This window comes from Sturnus vulgaris, chromosome 3 (genome assembly GCF_052056855.1).
Source record: "Sturnus vulgaris isolate bStuVul1 chromosome 3, bStuVul1.hap1, whole genome shotgun sequence".
Lineage (NCBI taxonomy): Eukaryota > Metazoa > Chordata > Aves > Passeriformes > Sturnidae > Sturnus > Sturnus vulgaris.
This window is the reverse complement of record NC_142245.1, coordinates 6,953,898-6,974,323: the sequence shown is the minus strand read 5'-3', so window position 1 is coordinate 6,974,323 and position 20,426 is coordinate 6,953,898. Positions and strand designations below refer to the sequence as shown.

Sequence of the window (20,426 nt, the reverse complement as noted above, 5' to 3'; positions counted from 1 at the left end):
TTATCCACAAACACCTCCTCGCTGCCTGCGTCTGGAGGGGGCTCCTGCCTGAAGCGTCGGCAGAAATATCTGGGCAGCGTGAGGCGCAGCGGAACGGGAAAATACTGCGGGACTTCCACTGCTCATCTGGAGCGGAGCTGCACCAAACACAGGCAAAATTTAAACGGGACACGCGCGGAAAGCATCCGAGAGCCCGGGTGTGCGTGTGAGTGAGTTTGCTCTGCCGCTGGAGGAGCTGGAGGTGATCTAACAGATGGCAAAAACTATTTGGCAATCACGTACAAGCCTCGCACAATGGTTTCAACTGTAAGCTTTAAAGTTAAAATGTAATCCACGCAGCACAATGCCAGCTCCGAGCATAAAGAGAATTTAAGTCCCACTTAAAGCTTAAAAGACAACCCCCACCCTCCAATTCGGTGCTACCCCCGGAACAATGTGCACAATAGACCGAACAAAGAAGCCAAAACGAAGCTCTGCTGCTTCAGCCTGTGTGGGGGGAGAGAGAAAAGGGAAAAGGAGGTGGCGATTTTCACCGGGAAATAATAACAACTAAGCCCAGCACGCCCGGGATCGGCCCACAGTGCGCTGATGAAACTCCCCTATTCGGAACCAGGCAGTGCCCCTAGAAGGAAAAACTTTCACTCCCACGTGTTTGTGGCAAACCGGACCCCTCAGTTCACCAGAGAAACGCGACAAAGCCAACACGCTGAGGGGGGAAAAAAAATCCAAAAAAGTTACAGCCGTGACCGTGGCTCACGGAACACAACCATTCTGTTACTAGAGCTTCTCACGTGCAGAAATAAGGCAGAAACTGCCGATCTTGTGGTGGCCCTGATGCCTGTGCAGAAGCCCGGTAAAAACAAAGCAACGCACAAGAAAACACCCTGGCAACGCCACGAGCTGGCACGTACCCAAGGCAGCAGGAATTCACACCCAGGACAAAACCCTGACCTCACCCTCCGTGCCCAGGTGCCGCCAGGTCACCCCCCAGAGCGACGAGGAGCGAGATGTCACCTTTAGTCCCAGCCTGGCCCACCCAGGATGGGCCCAGCTCGGCCCCACATTTGGCAGCTCTGGCACTGGCCTCCAGCACAGAGAGCCCACCCAGCGACCTCTGCTGCAGGAAACCCGAGGAATCCGTGTGGACATGGAATTCCATCAGGCCCGGGTGCAGAGGGCAAGTCACAAAGCCAGCTCAGCTCTGCTGAAGAAAAGGCTCTGCTGTGCCTCCTGTGCCTTCTGGGGTGAGAAACAGCACATAGTGCTAGAAAAACAGTCATCAAAATATGGCCAAACACTGCCTGAGGGACCCGTTTTAAAATCCCAAGGAACTGTTCTGATAACAGCCAAGCACTTGTACAACGAATAATGATAATACTGATATTATTGCACCTTCCAGAACACAATTTAGAGAAGAAGGGAACTTGGCTGGACCAACACTTGCTGTGCTCAGGAGTCTGCCACGATGCCCAGGGTGTGCCAGGGACTTGGTTCAGAGCTCCAGACACTGCCCTGGCTTTGAAGCCACACATCCTCAGGCAGCACAGTTACGAGGTGTAATGGTAGAAACTAAAAATTGGCATTAATCGGAAATTCTGCCATTGAGAGGTAACTCCATTGATAAAAAGCCGTTACAATAATCTCATCAGTGACAATAAGCCAGCTGCCATTTTCCTGTGTTGTTTGTCCCAAACAGCAGCTGTGGGGCAGACTCAGTGCCCTGCAGGACCTCAGCAAGTTGTGCTGAAATGCCCAAAGCCCCACGGCCGACGTGTGCGGGGCCAGAGCTCCAGGCTGTGCTCTGCCCCCAGTGCAGGGGTGGGGGAATAAAGAGAAAAAAGAGAAAATGTTAAAAAACCACCGAATCGGCCATGAAATCAGACTGGTTCTAAAAGCCACGGCTGTGCACACTGAGGGAAGGCAGCTCTGGGAATGGCAGAATGTCCTCCCTGGCGTGCAGGAATTCTTGGTGGGCACGGGGATTGGTCCTGGTCTGGTACGGGATGCAGGGACACAGCCCAGCCCTGCTGTGCCTCCCTGGGGCTGCACTCGCCAGCCCCAGCCCCATCCTGATATCCCCATATCCCCATTACCATCCCCATATCCCCCCATCCCCCTCTCCCCACATCTCCGTCCTCATATCCCAATCCCCACATCCCCTCTCTGGGTGCCGGGACAGCAGGCAGGGCTGACACCCATTCCCATATCCCCATATCCCCATTCCCATATCCCCATCCTCATATCCCCATTCCCATATCCCCATATCCCCATCCCCATATCCCCATATCCCCATCCTCATATCCCCATTCCCATATTCCCATATCCCCATCCCCATATCCCCATTCCCATATCCCCATTCCATATCCCCATCCCCATATCCCCCCATCCCCATATCCCCATTCCCACCCCCATATCCCCATCCCCATATCCCCATTCCCATCCCCATATCCCCATTCCCACCCCAATATCCCCATTCCCATATCCCCATCCCAATCCGCCCATCCCCATATCCCCATCCCTATATCCCCATCCCAATCCCCCCATTCCCATATCCCAATCCCCCCATATCCCATTCCCCCATCCCCATATCCCAGTCCCCCCATTCCCCCATCCCCATCTCCCAATCCCCCCATATCCCATTCCCCCGTCCCCATATGCCCATATCCCCATCCCCATATCGCATTCCCCCATCCCCGTATCCCAATCCCCCCATATCCCATTCCCCCATCCCCATATCCCATTCCCCCATCCCCATCCCCCAATCACCCCCCCCATTCCCCTATCCCCATCCCCATATCCCATATCCCCATCCCCATATCCCAATCCCCCCATCCCCGTATCCCGTTCCCCCATTCCCCCATGCCGTGTGCGCAGGCAGGCGGGGCTGGCTCACTCTGGTCACGGTGCACACCTCTGCCATGACCTCCTTTCCCTGCTAATTGCATTACACAGCCAGCTGGCTCCAGAGACGACTCGTCTGCTGCACTGAAGAATTCCTGCTTTTGGGGAGCCACGGCTGCTACTTTTGCTAAGTAACAGCGAGCCCTGACATCCCCATTGTCTGCCTGACTGTGTGCCCGTCCGAAAATCGAAGTTTTATTTGTAAATTAACCCAGAAACTTCCTGCCAGAGCAGGGCTGCCTGGAGACTGATAATGTGTGCCTTTCATTCCCTTTCACTCTCACTGTATCACTGCCAATTTGTTTTTCTGCTGCTCGCCAGCCCGAGGCCATAAAAGCCTTGTAAGACATAAGTGCAATTATAGTCCTGGAGTCAAATGAATTGGACAAATCCAATAGCACGGCTCTGTCCCCACTCTGCAAACCCCTACAGCAGTCAGATTAGCTGCTAAAAATCTAATCTAGCCCCGGCTAACAAATTTCTGCAGCAGAGGAGCAAGAGTTCAGTATGGGGTTGCAACCAGACTGCTGAATTGAAAAAGTTCTGCCCTGACGACGGAGAGGATGGAATAAATCACCGAGAAATTCGGCAGCACGTCTTTAAACTGTGAGGCACAATTCGAGCAGAACAAGACAGGGACGGCAGGATGCCACTCCTGGGATCCATTTTCACTCCTGCCACAAGACAGGCAGAGAAAGTTTGGAACCAATGATGCTGAACCCTACGGCAGCAAAAGAGACCCGCTGAATTTTGTTTACTCCACCAGAACAGATTTCTGTCAGGGCCGAGACTTATTTGGAGAGGCGTTTCTCTTTCTCTTTCCCTTTCTCCCCTCCCGAATCAGCAATGTAATGGCAGCACACGCCTCAAATAAAAAAAAAACCGCAGACTGCAAACGACAGCTCGACTGCACAACAACGAGGGGCCAAGTTCATGCCAGAGGAAACGCTCTTATTCTGGGGAATTCGGAGCAGAACTGAATTTATCCCTGCGTTCAGCAGAAGCCAAGAACCACAATAACAAATTTCAGTGAAATCCCCGCATCTGCTGAATTCGCCAGCCCCCGGAATTTCTGGCCGGGCCAGCAGGTGGCCAGTACTTCTGTTCAGCCGGGAGCCCGCTGACAGGGGTGAAGCCTCTCCTGCTCCGAGGCAGAACAAGCCGAGAGGAAACCCCAGCCATCACAGAGATTAGCAGCAGCACCTCAGGGCCCAGAGGGAGGGCAGGAAAAGAGAAGCTGTGGCCCCCACCGCCTCCTGATGAGGTTTTCTCCTGCCGGCACCACTGCCCTGCTGCAGGACGCCCCGGGCTTCCCTCTTTCTCTGCCACATTCCCACCCAACAAAAGCACTGATGGAAAGAAGTAACAAACAGGAAATAAACCTTTTTACCCCGCGATGTGAGGCGAGGAGCCAAGCCCAGGGAGCTGCTGCCCACCTCCCAGAAAGTGCAGGAAATGCAGCTTCCCTCCACTCACAGCTGCAGCTCTGTCACATCTGCCACCAGCCCAGGCACAGAGCCGCCTGTTTGCCCGCAGCAGAGCTGTGACAAGCCGCATGGCACTGCTGTGTGTGCAACCATGGGCGAGTACACTCTGAAAAACCCTCTGAGAGTCACCTGCCCCCAGCCCCTCGGGCCCAGGAGCTTGCTCAGAGATGTGCCCTTCGCTGGAATTCCCAGTGGGATCAGGGCTCCACTCGCAGAGCAGACCTCAGGTCTCTCGAGAAGGTCCCAGAGCAATTCCTTTGCAGTTATTTTTCTGCAGACAGCACGTGCTGGAGCTGGCCTGCTTTCCTGGCACTGCACGACTTGGGGACTGACAGCTCCTAAATGCTTTTGGTTTCTGTTTCTCACCGAGAAGGAATTCTCTTAGAGCAAGCACAGGGAAGACAAATGGAATCATTAGACCCTGACAAGCCCCAACACTGATGAAAATTGGGAGAACAAGTGGATTCCTTGCAGCTAGACCCCATTTCTCCCCTTGGGCCAGCTCAGCCCCACTGTGCTCTCCCCTCTCCTGATGAATTACCCCACAGCCAGACCCTATCCCAGGGTCTCTGCCAGGCTTCCACAAAAGCCAGGACTTACAAGGGGAGGTCAGACTAAATAAACGGCCACCATTTGTGCAGGAGGAGACATGGCAGCAGACAAACACTGGCCAGGAACAATAAAAATAAAAATTCAGACAGAACTACCCTGCTCTGGTCACAGAGACACACCACTGCCCCATCGTGAAGCACTCAGAGCACTTTGTTCAGCAGCCTTCTGTCCATGAGGGTAGTGAGTTACACACAGAAAGAGAAACGTGTCGTTTCGCTGGCTTGTCTTTTTTTTTTTTTTTTTTTTTTTGGAAAGACAGGTATCACAGTAAGAAAGACAAGATCTGACTTTAGTAGGGAAGGCTGGGCAGTTTTTCAGAAGCAGCACTCAGAGATGCCACCTTTACATTTCACAGACGAGCACTGGCATCACTGTGGGACCACCAGGACAGCGCCCACAGTGACAGTGCTCAGAGCAGGGCGTTGCACTGCTGCTGCTGCAACACTGCTGCTGCAGGAAAGTCCTAATGCACAAGGCAGAGATCTGCGCCAAAAATCCTCTCTGAGCCTGAGCAGCAGCTGGCAAACAGCACAAACTGAAACCTGTCCTCGCTAGGCAAGACTAAGCCATGAAGCAGCGGTGCTGACAGAATTTGGGCCGGGCTGTGGCTGGCTGCAGCACGGGCTGCTGGCAGGGCTGTGCCTCCGTGGCTACTGAGCCCTTCAGCCACTTGCCCCTGGCTGCTCCACTCGGGATGAGCCGGCTGGAAGGGCTCACGACGCCACGTTCGGTGCCTTTGTTCTACCAACCTGCAGCAGCTTCGGCAGGCAGACAACGCCCAAATGGAATCACCGCTAATGTTATTATTCCCGGTGGCATTTGAGGCCACCACGGAAATGTCAACCGCGTTTCAGAACGCGGGGTTTAGACGCCGTTTAATTCAGCCCAACCCAGCGGCGCGGCTTCCAGGGGCAGAGGCCGCACAGAGGCTGTACCTTCTTGGTCAGGGAGTCGTCCGAGTCGGAGGGCATCCTGGTGGACACGTGGAAGATGATCTCCACGCTGGAGGTGGCGTAGTAGGGCGCCGTGAGCCCCGTGCTGCCGTTGCGCTGCAGCCCGCCCATGAAGCCGCCGTGCGTGGACAGGTCCACCTGAGGGAGGATGAGCACTCGGAGACACCCGCCTCTCGCTGGAGAGAGCCGTGAAATCGCCACCCCAGCTTCCCCAAAGCCAGCCCAGAGGAGAGAAACCTCACCCTACAGCTCGGCCATCTCCCCGTTAGATTTCTATTTCCCGTGCCTGTGTCCGACATTTACTAAAAGTAAATCTCCCCGAGTCGTCACCCACCCAGCTATTTCACCTCCCTCCAGCAGCAAGGAAACAACTGCACTTTTCCTGGAATCTTCTCCTCTCTGCCACACGCTGCTGGCCAAGGGCTCTGTGGTGCCAGGAGCACCACAACAGGCAGAGAGGAAAAGAACCAGAAAAACTGCAGAAGAAAGGGAATGAAGACGCTTCGAGGAAATTATTCCAGGAATCCATTCACAAGGAACACCTCTGTGAAGTCAAGCCTGAATCCCAAGGCTGGGTTGTTTTCCCACCAGCACCAGCCCGGGGATGCTGCATCCCTCTGTGGCACCTGGATCCTTCAAAACGTGCATGTGCAGCTAGCCTGGATTTCCCAAACACCAAATGGGACACAAAATTAAACCCACACGTGTCACACAGAGCTCCTGTGCTGAGCGTGTGCTCTGAGCACGGCAAGAGCTGAAAGCAGCAGCGATTTTTTTTTTTTTTAAATTTTTTTTGGTTGAATTAAAAACTGTGCAGTGCCACCAGCAACAAGGCAGCTTGTCCACATCGTGGCTGTTACCTCCCAGCCCAGGCCAGCCACGAAATCCTCGTAGGCCTGGCTGCCCCTGGCGTTGGCCAGGATGGAGCACTTGTCCTCCTGCCCCTCGGCGATGTAGAACACGGCGATCTTGTGAGTCTCACGGCTGCCAGGGGAGGGAAAAAGAAAAAAAAAAAAAAAAAAAGATAAAAAAATTAAAGAGAAAAAAATGAAAATATTTAACTGCGTGCCCACATTGAGCTCTGTATGCCCGTTTCTTTCATGCACGCTTTCAGATTTCCCCCCCCGATTTTTCACCACCAAAAGCTCCCCTGCTCCCAGAGCAGAGCCAAGCCTGGTCCTCTCCCGGGCATCAGGCACAGACCTGGGCACCAAATTCCCATTACAGGGTTAATGACTCGGATCTGGGCAGCGAGGTGGCACAGGTGTTAATGGCAGCACCGCTGGACCTCGGGAATTTTAATTCCAGGGTGATGACATACAAGGCAGGGGAAGCATTATCGACCTTCAGACCCTGGGCAGAGTTTTCCAAGGCTCACAGGGAGAGCTGGCTTCTCTGAAATCGTGCAAAGAGCATTCGATGGGGGAATTGCTGGGAGAGAAAAAACCTCAGAACTCTGAAATGCTGCAGATGTTCTGCAGACAGCTCCGTGCCAAGTAATGAAAAATAAAACGGAATATTCACAACTCTGTTCCAGCAGCTCTGGGCAGGTGACCCCTCCAAGCACAGCTCCTGACACAGGGGTCACCCTCCAGAAAATCCTGCTTTGTATATTGTATATTTTATATTTCCTCCCCTCTCAGCTAAAGCAATCTTGAAAATAAATTCTCTCTTATTGTTTGCCACCGATTGGGAATTCTCTGTGCCAGCACAGGTGGCCTCTCCATTCAGGCCACAGAAACCCTGGAGAAACCAGCAGCCCCATTTCCACTCCAATATCTGGGTTGACCAGGACTGAGGTTCTGGTTCTGGGGGCCCGTTCCTCCTCGGGGAACACGAACCTGGCCAAAGGTGTGCTCAGCACACGTCACCTACCACTGGCGGGAATCCAGATTTTTCAGCTCTCGCAGCAACTTGGAATTTTTCTTCAGCAGGTGAAAGCTTTTTCTAAAAAACAAATGGAAAAGGCTTGGAGGCCAAGTGCAGACACAGTAAATCATCACCAACAGGCGGAGGGAATCAGTATGATGAGATTTCTCACAATTATTTATTATTCTGCACCATCTACTGGGGTCTATATCACATGATCACTGAAGTGCAACAAACTGCTTTAGAGTTTGCTTTCTGATTGAGAGAATTGTACTCTATACATATTCTACTCCATTCCATTCCCATTGGATTGCCATTCCATTCCAAAAGAATTCCAATTTGACTGAGCTCCTAAACCTATGCTATTCTATACCTATTTCAGACTACTCCTATACTATTCCACTTCTATTCATATTCCATTCCATTCCCATTTCCTTCTCATTACATTGCCATTTCTTTCCCATTTATTTCTCATTTCATTGCCATTCCATTCGCATTCTCTTCCCATTTCTTTCCCATTCTCTTCCCATTTCATTCCCATTCTCTTCCCATTATATTCCCATTTCTTTCCTATTTCATTCCCATTCTCTTCCCATTATATTCCCATTCCCTTCCCACTTAATTCCCATTCCCTTCCGATTTAATTCCCATTCTCTTCCAATTTAATTCCCATTCTCCTCCCATTTCTTTCTCATTTCATGCCCATTCGCTTCACATTCCATTCCCATTTCTCTCTCATTTCATTGCCATTTCATTGCCATTTCATTCCCATTCTCTTCCCATTTCATTCCCATTTCTTCCTCATTTCATTCCCATTCTCTTCCCATTTAATTCCAATTATCTTCCCATTTCCTTCCACTTTCTTTCCCATTCTCTTCCCATTTCATTCCCATTTCTTTCTCATTTCATTCCCATTCTCTTCCCATTTCATTCCCATTTCTTCCTCATTTCATTCCCATTCTCTTCCCATTTCATTCCCATTTCTTCCTCATTTCATTCCCATTCTCTTCCCATTTAATTCCCATTCTCTTCCCATTTCCTTCCACTTTCTTTCCCATTCTCTTCCCATTTCATTCCCATTTCTTCCTCATTTCATTCCCATTCTCTTCCCATTTCATTCCCATTTCTTCCTCATTTCATTCCCATTCTCTTCCCATTTAATTCCCATTCTCTTCCCATTTCCTTCCACTTTCTTTCCCATTCTCTTCCCATTTCATTCCCATTTCTTCCTCATTTCATTCCCATTCTCTTCCCATTTAATTCCCATTCTCTTCCCATTTCCTTCCACTTTCTTTCCCATTCTCTTCCCATTTCATTCCCATTTCTTTCTCATTTCATTCCCATTCTCTTCCCATTTCATTCCAATTCTCTTCCCATTTCCTTCCACTTTCTTTCCCATTCTCTTCCCATTTCATTCCCATTTCTTTCTCATTTCATTCCCATTCTCTTCCCATTTCATTCCAATTCTCTTCCCATTTCTTTCTCATTTCATTCCAATTCCCTTCCCATTCCATTCCCATTCTCATTTCATTCCATTCCCATTCTCTTCCAATTTCTTCTCATTTCATTCCATTCCCATTCTCTTCCCATTTTTTCTCATTTCACTCCATTCCATTCCATTCCCATTCTCTTCCCATTTCATTCCCATTTTCATCCCATTCCATTCCCATTCTCTTCCCATTTTTTCCCATTCCATTCCATTCCATTCCATTCCCATTCTGTTCCATTTTCATTCCCATTCTCTTCCCATTTCATTCCCATACTCTTCCCATTTCTCTCATTTCATTCCATTCCCAATGAATTCCCATTTTTTTCTCATTTCATTCCATTCCCATTCTCTTCCCATTTGTTTCTCATTTCATTCCAATTCCCTTCCCATTTCATTCCCATTCTCTTCCCATTTGTTTCTCATTTCATTCCAATTCCCTTCCCATTTCATTCCCATTCTCTTCCCATTTGTTTCTCATTTCATTCCAATTCCCTTCCCATTTCATTCCCATTCTCTTCCCATTTCATTCCCATTCTCTTCCCATTTCATTCCCATTCTCTTCCCATTTCATTCCCATTCTCTTCCCATTTCATTCCCATTCTCTTCCCATTTCTTTCTCATTTCTTTCCCATTACAATTATCTTCCCATTCCATTCCCACTCCCTTCCCATTTATTTCTCATTTCATTCCATTCCCATTCCCTTCCCATTCCCATTCTCCTTTCATTCCATTCCGATTCACTTCCCATTTCATTCTACTTACCATCCCGTTTCTATCTCATTTCATCCCATTCCCATTCTCTTCCCTTTTCATTTTCATTTCATTCCATTCCCATACTCTTCCCTTTTCTTGATCATTTCATTCCATTCGCATTCTCCAGTAATTTCGTTCACATTCTATTCCCATTTCATTCCCATTCACTTCACATTTCATTCCAATTCCCTTCCCATTCCATTCCATTCTCATTCCATTCCCTTTCTCATTCCATTCCATTCCATTCCATTCTCATTCCCTTCCCTTTCTCATTCCCTTCCCTTTCTCATTCCCTTCCCTTTCTCATTCCCTTCCCTTTCTCATTCCCTTCCCTTTCTCATTCCATTCCATTCTCATTCCCTTCCCTTTCTCATTCCCTTCCCTTTCTCATTCCATTCCATTCTCATTCCCTTCCCTTTCTCATTCCCTTCCCTTTCTCATTCCCTTCCCTTTCTCATTCCCTTCCCTTTCTCATTCCATTCCATTCTCATTCCCTTCCCTTTCTCATTCCCTTCCCTTTCTCATTCCATTCCATTCTCATTCCCTTCCCTTTCTCATTCCCTTCCCTTTCTCATTCCATTCCATTCCCATTCCCTTCCCTTCCATTTCTCATTCCATTCCATTCTCATTCCCTTCCCTTTCTCATTCCCTTCCCTTTCTCATTCCATTCCATTCCATTCCATTCTCATTCCCTTCCCTTCCTCATTCCATTCCATTCTCATTCCCTTCCCTTTCTCATTCCATTCCATTCCCATTCCCTTCCCTTCCATTTCTCATTTCATTCCCATTCCCATTCCCTTCCCTTACATTTCTCATTCCATTCCCATTCCCATTCCCTTCCCTTTCACCTTCCATTCCATTCCCATTCCCATTCCATTCCCTTCCTTTTCTCCTTCCATTCCCTTCCCACTCCCTTCCATTTCCCATTCCATTTCATTTCCATTCCCTTCCCTTTCTCATTCCATTCCATTCCATTCATATTCCATTCCATTTCTCATTCCATTTCATTTCCATTCCCTTCCCTTTCTCATTCCATTCCATTCATATTCCATTCCATTTCTCATTCCATTTCATTTCCATTCCCTTCCCTTTCTCATTCCATTCCATTCATATTCCATTCCATTTCTCATTCCATTTCATTTCCATTCCCTTCCATTCATATTCCATTCCATTCATATTCCATTCCATTTCTCTTTCCATTTCATTTCCATTCCCATCCCTTTCTCATTCCATTGCATTCCCATTCCCATTCAATTCCATTTCTCATTCCATTCCATTCCCATTCCCTTCCCTTTCTCATTCCATTCCATTTCATTTCCATTCCCTTCCCTTTCTCATTCCATTGCATTCCCATTCCCATTCAATTCCATTTCTCATTCCATTCCATTCCCATTCCCTTCCCTTTCTCATTCCATTCCATTTCATTTCCATTCCCTTCCCTTTCTCATTCCATTCCATTCCATTCATATTCCATTCCATTTCATTTCCATTCCCTTCCCTTTCTCATTCCATTCCATTCCATTCATATTCCATTCCATTTCATTTCCATTCCCTTCCCTTTCTCATTCCATTCCATTCCATTCATATTCCATTCCATTTCATTTCCATTCCCTTCCCTTTCTCATTCCATTCCATTCATATTCCATTCCATTTCTCATTCCATTTCATTTCCATTCCCTTCCATTCATATTCCATTCCATTTCTCTTTCCATTTCATTTCCATTCCCATCCCTTTCTCATTCCATTGCATTCCCATTCCCATTCCCTTCCATTTCTCATTCGATTCCATTCCCATTCCCTTCCCTTTCTCATTCCATTCCATTCCAGTCCCATTCCCTTCCCTATTCCATTCCATTTCATTTCCATTCCCTTCCCTTTCTCATTCCATTCCATTCCATTCATATTCCATTCCATTTCTCATTCCATTTCATTTCCATTCCCTTCCCTTTCTCATTCCATTCCATTCCATTCATATTCCATTCCATTTCTCATTCCATTTCATTTCCATTCCCTTCCCTTTCTCATTCCATTCCATTCATATTCCATTCCATTTCTCATTCCATTTCATTTCCATTCCCTTCCCTTTCTCATTCCATTCCATTCATATTCCATTCCATTTCTCATTCCATTTCATTTCCATTCCCTTCCCTTTCTCATTCCATTCCATTCCATTCATATTCCATTCCATTTCTCATTCCATTTCATTTCCATTCCCTTCCCTTTCTCATTCCATTCCATTCCATTCATATTCCATTCCATTTCTCATTCCATTTCATTTCCATTCCCTTCCCTTTCTCATTCCATTCCATTCCATTCATATTCCATTCCATTTCTCATTCCATTTCATTTCCATTCCCTTCCCTTTCTCATTCCATTCCATTCATATTCCATTCCATTTCTCATTCCATTTCATTTCCATTCCCTTCCCTTTCTCATTCCATTCCATTCATATTCCATTCCATTTCTCATTCCATTTCATTTCCATTCCCTTCCCTTTCTCATTCCATTCCATTCATATTCCATTCCATTTCTCATTCCATTTCATTTCCATTCCCTTCCCTTTCTCATTCCATTCCATTCATATTCCATTCCATTTCTCATTCCATTTCATTTCCATTCCCTTCCCTTTCTCATTCCATTCCATTCATATTCCATTCCATTTCTCATTCCATTTCATTTCCATTCCCTTCCCTTTCTCATTCCATTCCATTCATATTCCATTCCATTTCTCATTCCATTTCATTTCCATTCCCTTCCCTTTCTCATTCCATTCCATTCATATTCCATTCCATTTCTCATTCCATTTCATTTCCATTCCCTTCCCTTTCTCATTCCATTCCATTCATATTCCATTCCATTTCTCATTCCATTTCATTTCCATTCCCTTCCCTTTCTCATTCCATTCCATTCATATTCCATTCCATTTCTCATTCCATTTCATTTCCATTCCCTTCCATTCATATTCCATTCCATTCATATTCCATTCCATTTCTCTTTCCATTTCATTTCCATTCCCATCCCTTTCTCATTCCATTGCATTCCCATTCCCATTCAATTCCATTTCTCATTCCATTCCATTCCCATTCCCTTCCCTTTCTCATTCCATTCCATTTCATTTCCATTCCCTTCCCTTTCTCATTCCATTCCATTCCATTCATATTCCATTCCATTTCATTTCCATTCCCTTCCCTTTCTCATTCCATTCCATTCCATTCATATTCCATTCCATTTCATTTCCATTCCCTTCCCTTTCTCATTCCATTCCATTCCATTCATATTCCATTCCATTTCATTTCCATTCCCTTCCCTTTCTCATTCCATTCCATTCCATTCATATTCCATTCCATTTCATTTCCATTCCCTTCCCTTTCTCATTCCATTCCATTCATATTCCATTCCATTTCTCATTCCATTTCATTTCCATTCCCTTCCATTCATATTCCATTCCATTTCTCTTTCCATTTCATTTCCATTCCCTTCCATTCATATTCCATTCCATTTCTCTTTCCATTTCATTTCCATTCCCATCCCTTTCTCATTCCATTGCATTCCCATTCCCATTCCCTTCCATTTCTCATTCCATTCCATTCCCATTCCCTTCCATTTCTCATTCCATTCCATTCCCATTCCCTTCCCTTTCTCATTCCATTCCATTCCAGTCCCATTCCCTTCCCTTTCTCATTCCATTCCATTCATATTCCATTCCATTTCTCATTCCATTTCATTTCCATTCCCTTCCCTTTCTCATTCCATTCCATTCATATTCCATTCCATTTCTCATTCCATTTCATTTCTCATTCCATTTCATTTCCATTCCCTTCCCTTTCTCATTCCATTCCATTCATATTCCATTCCATTTCTCATTCCATTTCATTTCCATTCCCTTCCCTTTCTCATTCCATTCCATTCATATTCCATTCCATTTCTCATTCCATTTCATTTCCATTCCCTTCCCTTTCTCATTCCATTCCATTCATATTCCATTCCATTTCTCATTCCATTTCATTTCTCATTCCATTTCATTTCCATTCCCTTCCCTTTCTCATTCCATTCCATTCATATTCCATTCCATTTCTCATTCCATTTCATTTCCATTCCCTTCCCTTTCTCATTCCATTCCATTCATATTCCATTCCATTTCTCATTCCATTTCATTTCCATTCCCTTCCCTTTCTCATTCCATTCCATTCATATTCCATTCCATTTCTCATTCCATTTCATTTCCATTCCCTTCCATTCATATTCCATTCCATTCATATTCCATTCCATTTCTCTTTCCATTTCATTTCCATTCCCATCCCTTTCTCATTCCATTGCATTCCCATTCCCATTCAATTCCATTTCTCATTCCATTCCATTCCCATTCCCTTCCCTTTCTCATTCCATTCCATTTCATTTCCATTCCCTTCCCTTTCTCATTCCATTCCATTCCATTCATATTCCATTCCATTTCATTTCCATTCCCTTCCCTTTCTCATTCCATTCCATTCATATTCCATTCCATTTCTCATTCCATTTCATTTCCATTCCCTTCCATTCATATTCCATTCCATTTCTCTTTCCATTTCATTTCCATTCCCATCCCTTTCTCATTCCATTGCATTCCCATTCCCATTCCCTTCCATTTCTCATTCTATTCCATTCCCATTCCCTTCCCTTTCTCATTCCATTCCATTCCAGTCCCATTCCCTTCCCTTTCTCATTCCATTCCATTCATATTCCATTCCATTTCTCATTCCATTTCATTTCCATTCCCTTCCCTTTCTCATTCCATTCCATTCATATTCCATTCCATTTCTCATTCCATTTCATTTCCATTCCCTTCCCTTTCTCATTCCATTCCATTCATATTCCATTCCATTTCTCATTCCATTTCATTTCCATTCCCTTCCCTTTCTCATTCCATTCCATTCATATTCCATTCCATTTCTCATTCCATTTCATTTCCATTCCCTTCCCTTTCTCATTCCATTCCATTCATATTCCATTCCATTTCTCATTCCATTTCATTTCCATTCCCTTCCCTTTCTCATTCCATTCCATTCATATTCCATTCCATTTCTCATTCCATTTCATTTCCATTCCCTTCCATTCATATTCCATTCCATTTCTCTTTCCATTTCATTTCCATTCCCATCCCTTTCTCATTCCATTGCATTCCCATTCCCATTCCCTTCCATTTCTCATTCCATTCCATTCCCATTCCCTTCCCTTTCTCATTCCATTCCATTCCATTCCAGTCCCATTCCCTTCCCTTTCTCATTCCATTCCATTCCATTCATATTCCATTCCATTTCATTTCCATTCCCTTCCCTTTCTCATTCCATTCCATTCCATTCATATTCCATTCCATTTCATTTCCATTCCCATCCCTTTCTCATTCCATTGCATTCCCATTCCCATTCCCTTCCATTTCTCATTCCATTCCATTCCCATTCCCTTCCCTTTCTCATTCCATTCCATTTCATTTCCATTCCCTTCCATTCATATTCCATTCCATTTCTCTTTCCATTTCATTTCCATTCCCATCCCTTTCTCATTCCATTGCATTCCCATTCCCATTCCCTTCCATTTCTCATTCCATTCCATTCCCATTCCCTTCCCTTTCTCATTCCATTCCATTTCATTTCCATTCCCTTCCCTTTCTCATTCCATTCCATTCCATTCATATTCCATTCCATTTCATTTCCATTCCCTTCCCTTTCTCATTCCATTCCATTCCATTCATATTCCATTCCATTTCATTTCCATTCCCTTCCCTTTCTCATTCCATTCCATTCCATTCATATTCCATTCCATTTCATTTCCATTCCCTTCCCTTTCTCATTCCATTCCATTTCATTTCCATTCCCTTCCCTTTCTCATTCCATTCCATTTCATTTCCATTCCCTTCCCTTTCTCATTCCATTCCATTCCATTCATATTCCATTCAATTTCATTTCCATTCCCTTCCCTTTCTCATTCCATTCCATTCCATTCATATTCCATTCCATTTCATTTCCATTCCCTTCCCTTTCTCATTCCATTCCATTCCATTCATATTCCATTCCATTTCATTTCCATTCCCTTCCCTTTCTCATTCCATTTCTCTTTCCATTTCATTTCCATTCCCATCCCTTTCTCATTCCATTGCATTCCCATTCCCATTCCCTTCCATTTCTCATTCCATTCCATTCCCATTCCCTTCCCTTTCTCATTCCATTCCATTCCAGTCCCATTCCCTTCCCTTTCTCATTCCATTCCATTCATATTCCATTCCATTTCTCATTCCATTTCATTTCCATTCCCTTCCCTTTCTCATTCCATTCCATTCATATTCCATTCCATTTCTCATTCCATTTCATTTCCATTCCCTTCCCTTTCTCATTCCATTCCATTCATATTCCATTCCATTTCTCATTCCATTTCATTTCCATTCCCTTCCCTTTCTCATTCCATTCCATTCATATTCCATTCCATTTCTCATTCCATTTCATTTCCATTCCCTTCCATTCATATTCCATTCCATTTCTCTTTCCATTTCATTTCCATTCCCATCCCTTTCTCATTCCATTGCATTCCCATTCCCATTCCCTTCCATTTCTCATTCCATTCCATTCCCATCCCTTTCTCATTCCATTGCATTCCCATTCCCATTCCCTTCCATTTCTCATTCCATTCCATTCCCATTCCCTTCCCTTTCTCATTCCATTCCATTCCAGTCCCATTCCAATCCCTTTCACATTGCATTCCCATTCCCTTCCCTTTCTCATTCCATTCCATTCCAGTCCCATTCCAATCCCTTTCTCATTCCATTCCCATTCCCTTCCCTTTCTCATTCCATTCCATTCCAGTCCCATTCCAATCCCTTTCTCATTGCATTCCCATTCCCTTCCCTTTCTCATTCCATTCCATTCCAGTCCCATTCCAATCCCTTTCTCATTGCATTCCCATTCCCTTCCCTTTCTCATTCCATTCCATTCCAGTCCCATTCCAATCCCTTTCTCATTGCATTCCCATTCCCTTCCCTTTCTCATTCCATTCCATTCCAGTCCCATTCCAATCCCTTTCTCATTGCATTCCCATTCCCTTCCCTTTCTCATTCCATTCCAGTCCCATTCCAATCCCTTTCTCATTGCATTCCCATTCCCTTCCCTTTCTCATTCCATTCCATTCCAGTCCCATTCCCTTCCCTTTCTCATTCCATTCCATTCCAGTCCCATTCCAATCCCTTTCTCATTCCATTCCCATTCCCTTCCCTTTCTCATTCCATTCCATTCCAGTCCCATTCCAATCCCTTTCTCATTCCATTCCCATTCCCTTCCCTTTCTCATTCCATTCCATTCCAGTCCCATTCCCTTCCCTTTCTCATTCCATTCCATTCCAGTCCCATTCCAATCCCTTTCTCATTGCATTCCCATTCCCTTCCCTTTCTCATTCCATTCCATTCCAGTCCCATTCCAATCCCTTTCTCATTGCATTCCCATTCCCTTCCCTTTCTCATTCCATTCCATTCCAGTCCCATTCCAATCCCTTTCTCATTGCATTCCCATTCCCTTCCCTTTCTCATTCCATTCCATTCCAGTCCCATTCCAATCCCTTTCTCATTCCATTCCCATTCCCTTCCCTTTCTCATTCCATTCCAGTCCCATTCCAATCCCTTTCTCATTCCATTCCCATTCCCTTCCCTTTCTCATTCCATTCCATTCCAGTCCCATTCCAATCCCTTTCTCATTCCATTCCCATTCCCTTCCCTTTCTCATTCCATTCCATTCCAGTCCCATTCCAATCCCTTTCTCATTCCATTCCCATTCCCTTCCCTTTCTCATTCCATTCCATTCCAGTCCCATTCCAATCCCTTTCTCATTGCATTCCCATTCCCTTCTCTTTCTCATTCCATTCCATTCCAGTCCCATTCCAATCCCTTTCTCATTGCATTCCCATTCCCTTCCCTTTCTCATTCCATTCCATTCCAGTCCCATTCCAATCCCTTTCTCATTGCATTCCCATTCCCTTCCCTTTCTCATTCCATTCCATTCCAGTCCCATTCCCTTCCCTTTCTCATTCCATTCCATTCCAGTCCCATTCCAATCCCTTTCTCATTCCATTCCCATTCCCTTCCCTTTCTCATTCCATTCCATTCCAGTCCCATTCCAATCCCTTTCTCATTCCATTCCCATTCCCTTCCCTTTCTCATTCCATTCCATTCCAGTCCCATTCCCTTCCCTTTCTCATTCCATTCCATTCCAGTCCCATTCCAATCCCTTTCTCATTCCAGTCCCATTCCCTTCCCTTTCTCATTCCATTCCATTCCAGTCCCATTCCAATCCCTTTCTCATTCCAGTCCCATTCCCTTCCCTTTCTCATTCCATTCCATTCCAGTCCCATTCCAATCCCTTTCTCATTCCATTCCCATTCCCTTCCCTTTCTCATTCCATTCCATTCCAGTCCCATTCCAATCCCTTTCTCATTCCATTCCCATTCCCTTCCCTTTCTCATTCCATTCCATTCCAGTCCCATTCCAATCCCTTTCTCATTCCATTCCCATTCCCTTCCCTTTCTCATTCCATTCCATTCCAGTCCCATTCCAATCCCTTTCTCATTCCATTCCCATTCCCTTCCCTTTCTCATTCCATTCCATTCCAGTCCCATTCCAATCCCTTTCTCATTCCATTCCCATTCCCTTCCCTTTCTCATTCCATTCCATTCCAGTCCCATTCCAATCCCTTTCTCATTCCATTCCCATTCCCTTCCCTTTCTCATTCCATTCCATTCCAGTCCCATTCCAATCCCTTTCTCATTCCATTCCCATTCCCTTCCCTTTCTCATTCCATTCCATTCCAGTCCCATTCCAATCCCTTTCTCATTCCATTCCCATTCCCTTCCCTTTCTCATTCCATTCCATTCCAGTCCCATTCCAATCCCTTTCTCATTCCATTCCCATTCCCTTCCCTTTCTCATTCCATTCCATTCCAGTCCCATTCCAATCCCTTTCTCATTCCATTCCCATTCCCTTCCCTTTCTCATTCCATTCCATTCCAGTCCCATTCCAATCCCTTTCTCATTCCATTCCCATTCCCTTCCCTTTCTCATTCCATTCCATTCCAGTCCCATTCCAATCCCTTTCTCATTCCATTCCCATTCCCTTCCCTTTCTCATTCCATTCCATTCCAGTCCCATTCCAATCCCTTTCTCATTCCATTCCCATTCCCTTCCCTTTCTCATTCCATTCCATTCCAGTCCCATTCCAATCCCTTTCTCATTCCATTCCCATTCCCTTCCCTTTCTCATTCCATTCCATTCCAGTCCCATTCCAATCCCTTTCTCATTCCATTCCCATTCCCTTCCCTTTCTCATTCCATTCCATTCCAGTCCCATTCCAATCCCTTTCTCATTCCATTCCCATTCCCTTCCCTTTCTCATTCCATTCCATTCCAGTCCCATTCCAATCCCTTTCTCATTCCATTCCCATTCCCTTCCCTTTCTCATTCCATTCCATTCCAGTCCCATTCCAATCCCTTTCTCATTCCATTCCCATTCCCTTCCCTTTCTCATTCCATTCCATTCCAGTCCCATTCCAATCCCTTTCTCATTCCATTCCCATTCCCTTCCCTTTCTCATTCCATTCCATTCCAGTCCCATTCCAATCCCTTTCTCATTCCATTCCCATTCCCTTCCCTTTCTCATTCCATTCCATTCCAGTCCCATTCCAATCCCTTTCTCATTCCATTCCCATTCCCTTCCCTTTCTCATTCCATTCCATTCCAGTCCCATTCCAATCCCTTTCTCATTCCATTCCCATTCCCTTCCCTTTCTCATTCCATTCCATTCCAGTCCCATTCCAATCCCTTTCTCATTCCATTCCCATTCCCTTCCCTTTCTCATTCCATTCCATTCCAGTCCCATTCCAATCCCTTTCTCATTCCATTCCCATTCCCTTCCCTTTCTCATTCCATTCCATTCCAGTCCCATTCCAATCCCTTTCTCATTCCATTCCCATTCCCTTCCCTTTCTCATTCCATTCCATTCCAGTCCCATTCCAATCCCTTTCTCATTCCATTCCCATTCCCTTCCCTTTCTCATTCCATTCCATTCCAGTCCCATTCCAATCCCTTTCTCATTCCATTCCATTCCAGTCCCATTCCAATCCCTTTCTCATTCCATTCCCATTCCCTTCCCTTTCTCATTCCATTCCATTCCAGTCCCATTCCAATCCCTTTCTCATTCCATTCCCATTCCCTTCCCTTTCTCATTCCATTCCATTCCAGTCCCATTCCAATCCCTTTCTCATTCCATTCCCATTCCCTTCCCTTTCTCATTCCATTCCATTCCAGTCCCATTCCAATCCCTTTCTCATTCCATTCCCATTCCCTTCCCTTTCTC

The 20,426-nt window shown here is 45.7% G+C and overlaps 1 protein-coding gene across 2 annotated transcripts in view; it reads right to left on the bottom strand.

Annotated features, from left to right (window-relative positions):
• Positions 1-20,426, bottom strand: part of RALGAPA2 (Ral GTPase activating protein catalytic subunit alpha 2) — a 106,546-nt gene that overhangs the window by 35,691 nt on the left and 50,429 nt on the right. For both annotated transcript variants that reach the window (XM_088160848.1, XM_088160847.1), the window contains exons 34-36: positions 7,829-7,900; positions 6,814-6,937; positions 5,936-6,091 (exon numbers count right to left, since the gene is read on the bottom strand). In XM_088160848.1, coding sequence (XP_088016974.1) covers positions 5,936-6,091; positions 6,814-6,937; positions 7,829-7,900 — 352 coding nt within the window. The remainder of the gene's footprint in view (positions 1-5,935; positions 6,092-6,813; positions 6,938-7,828; positions 7,901-20,426) is intronic.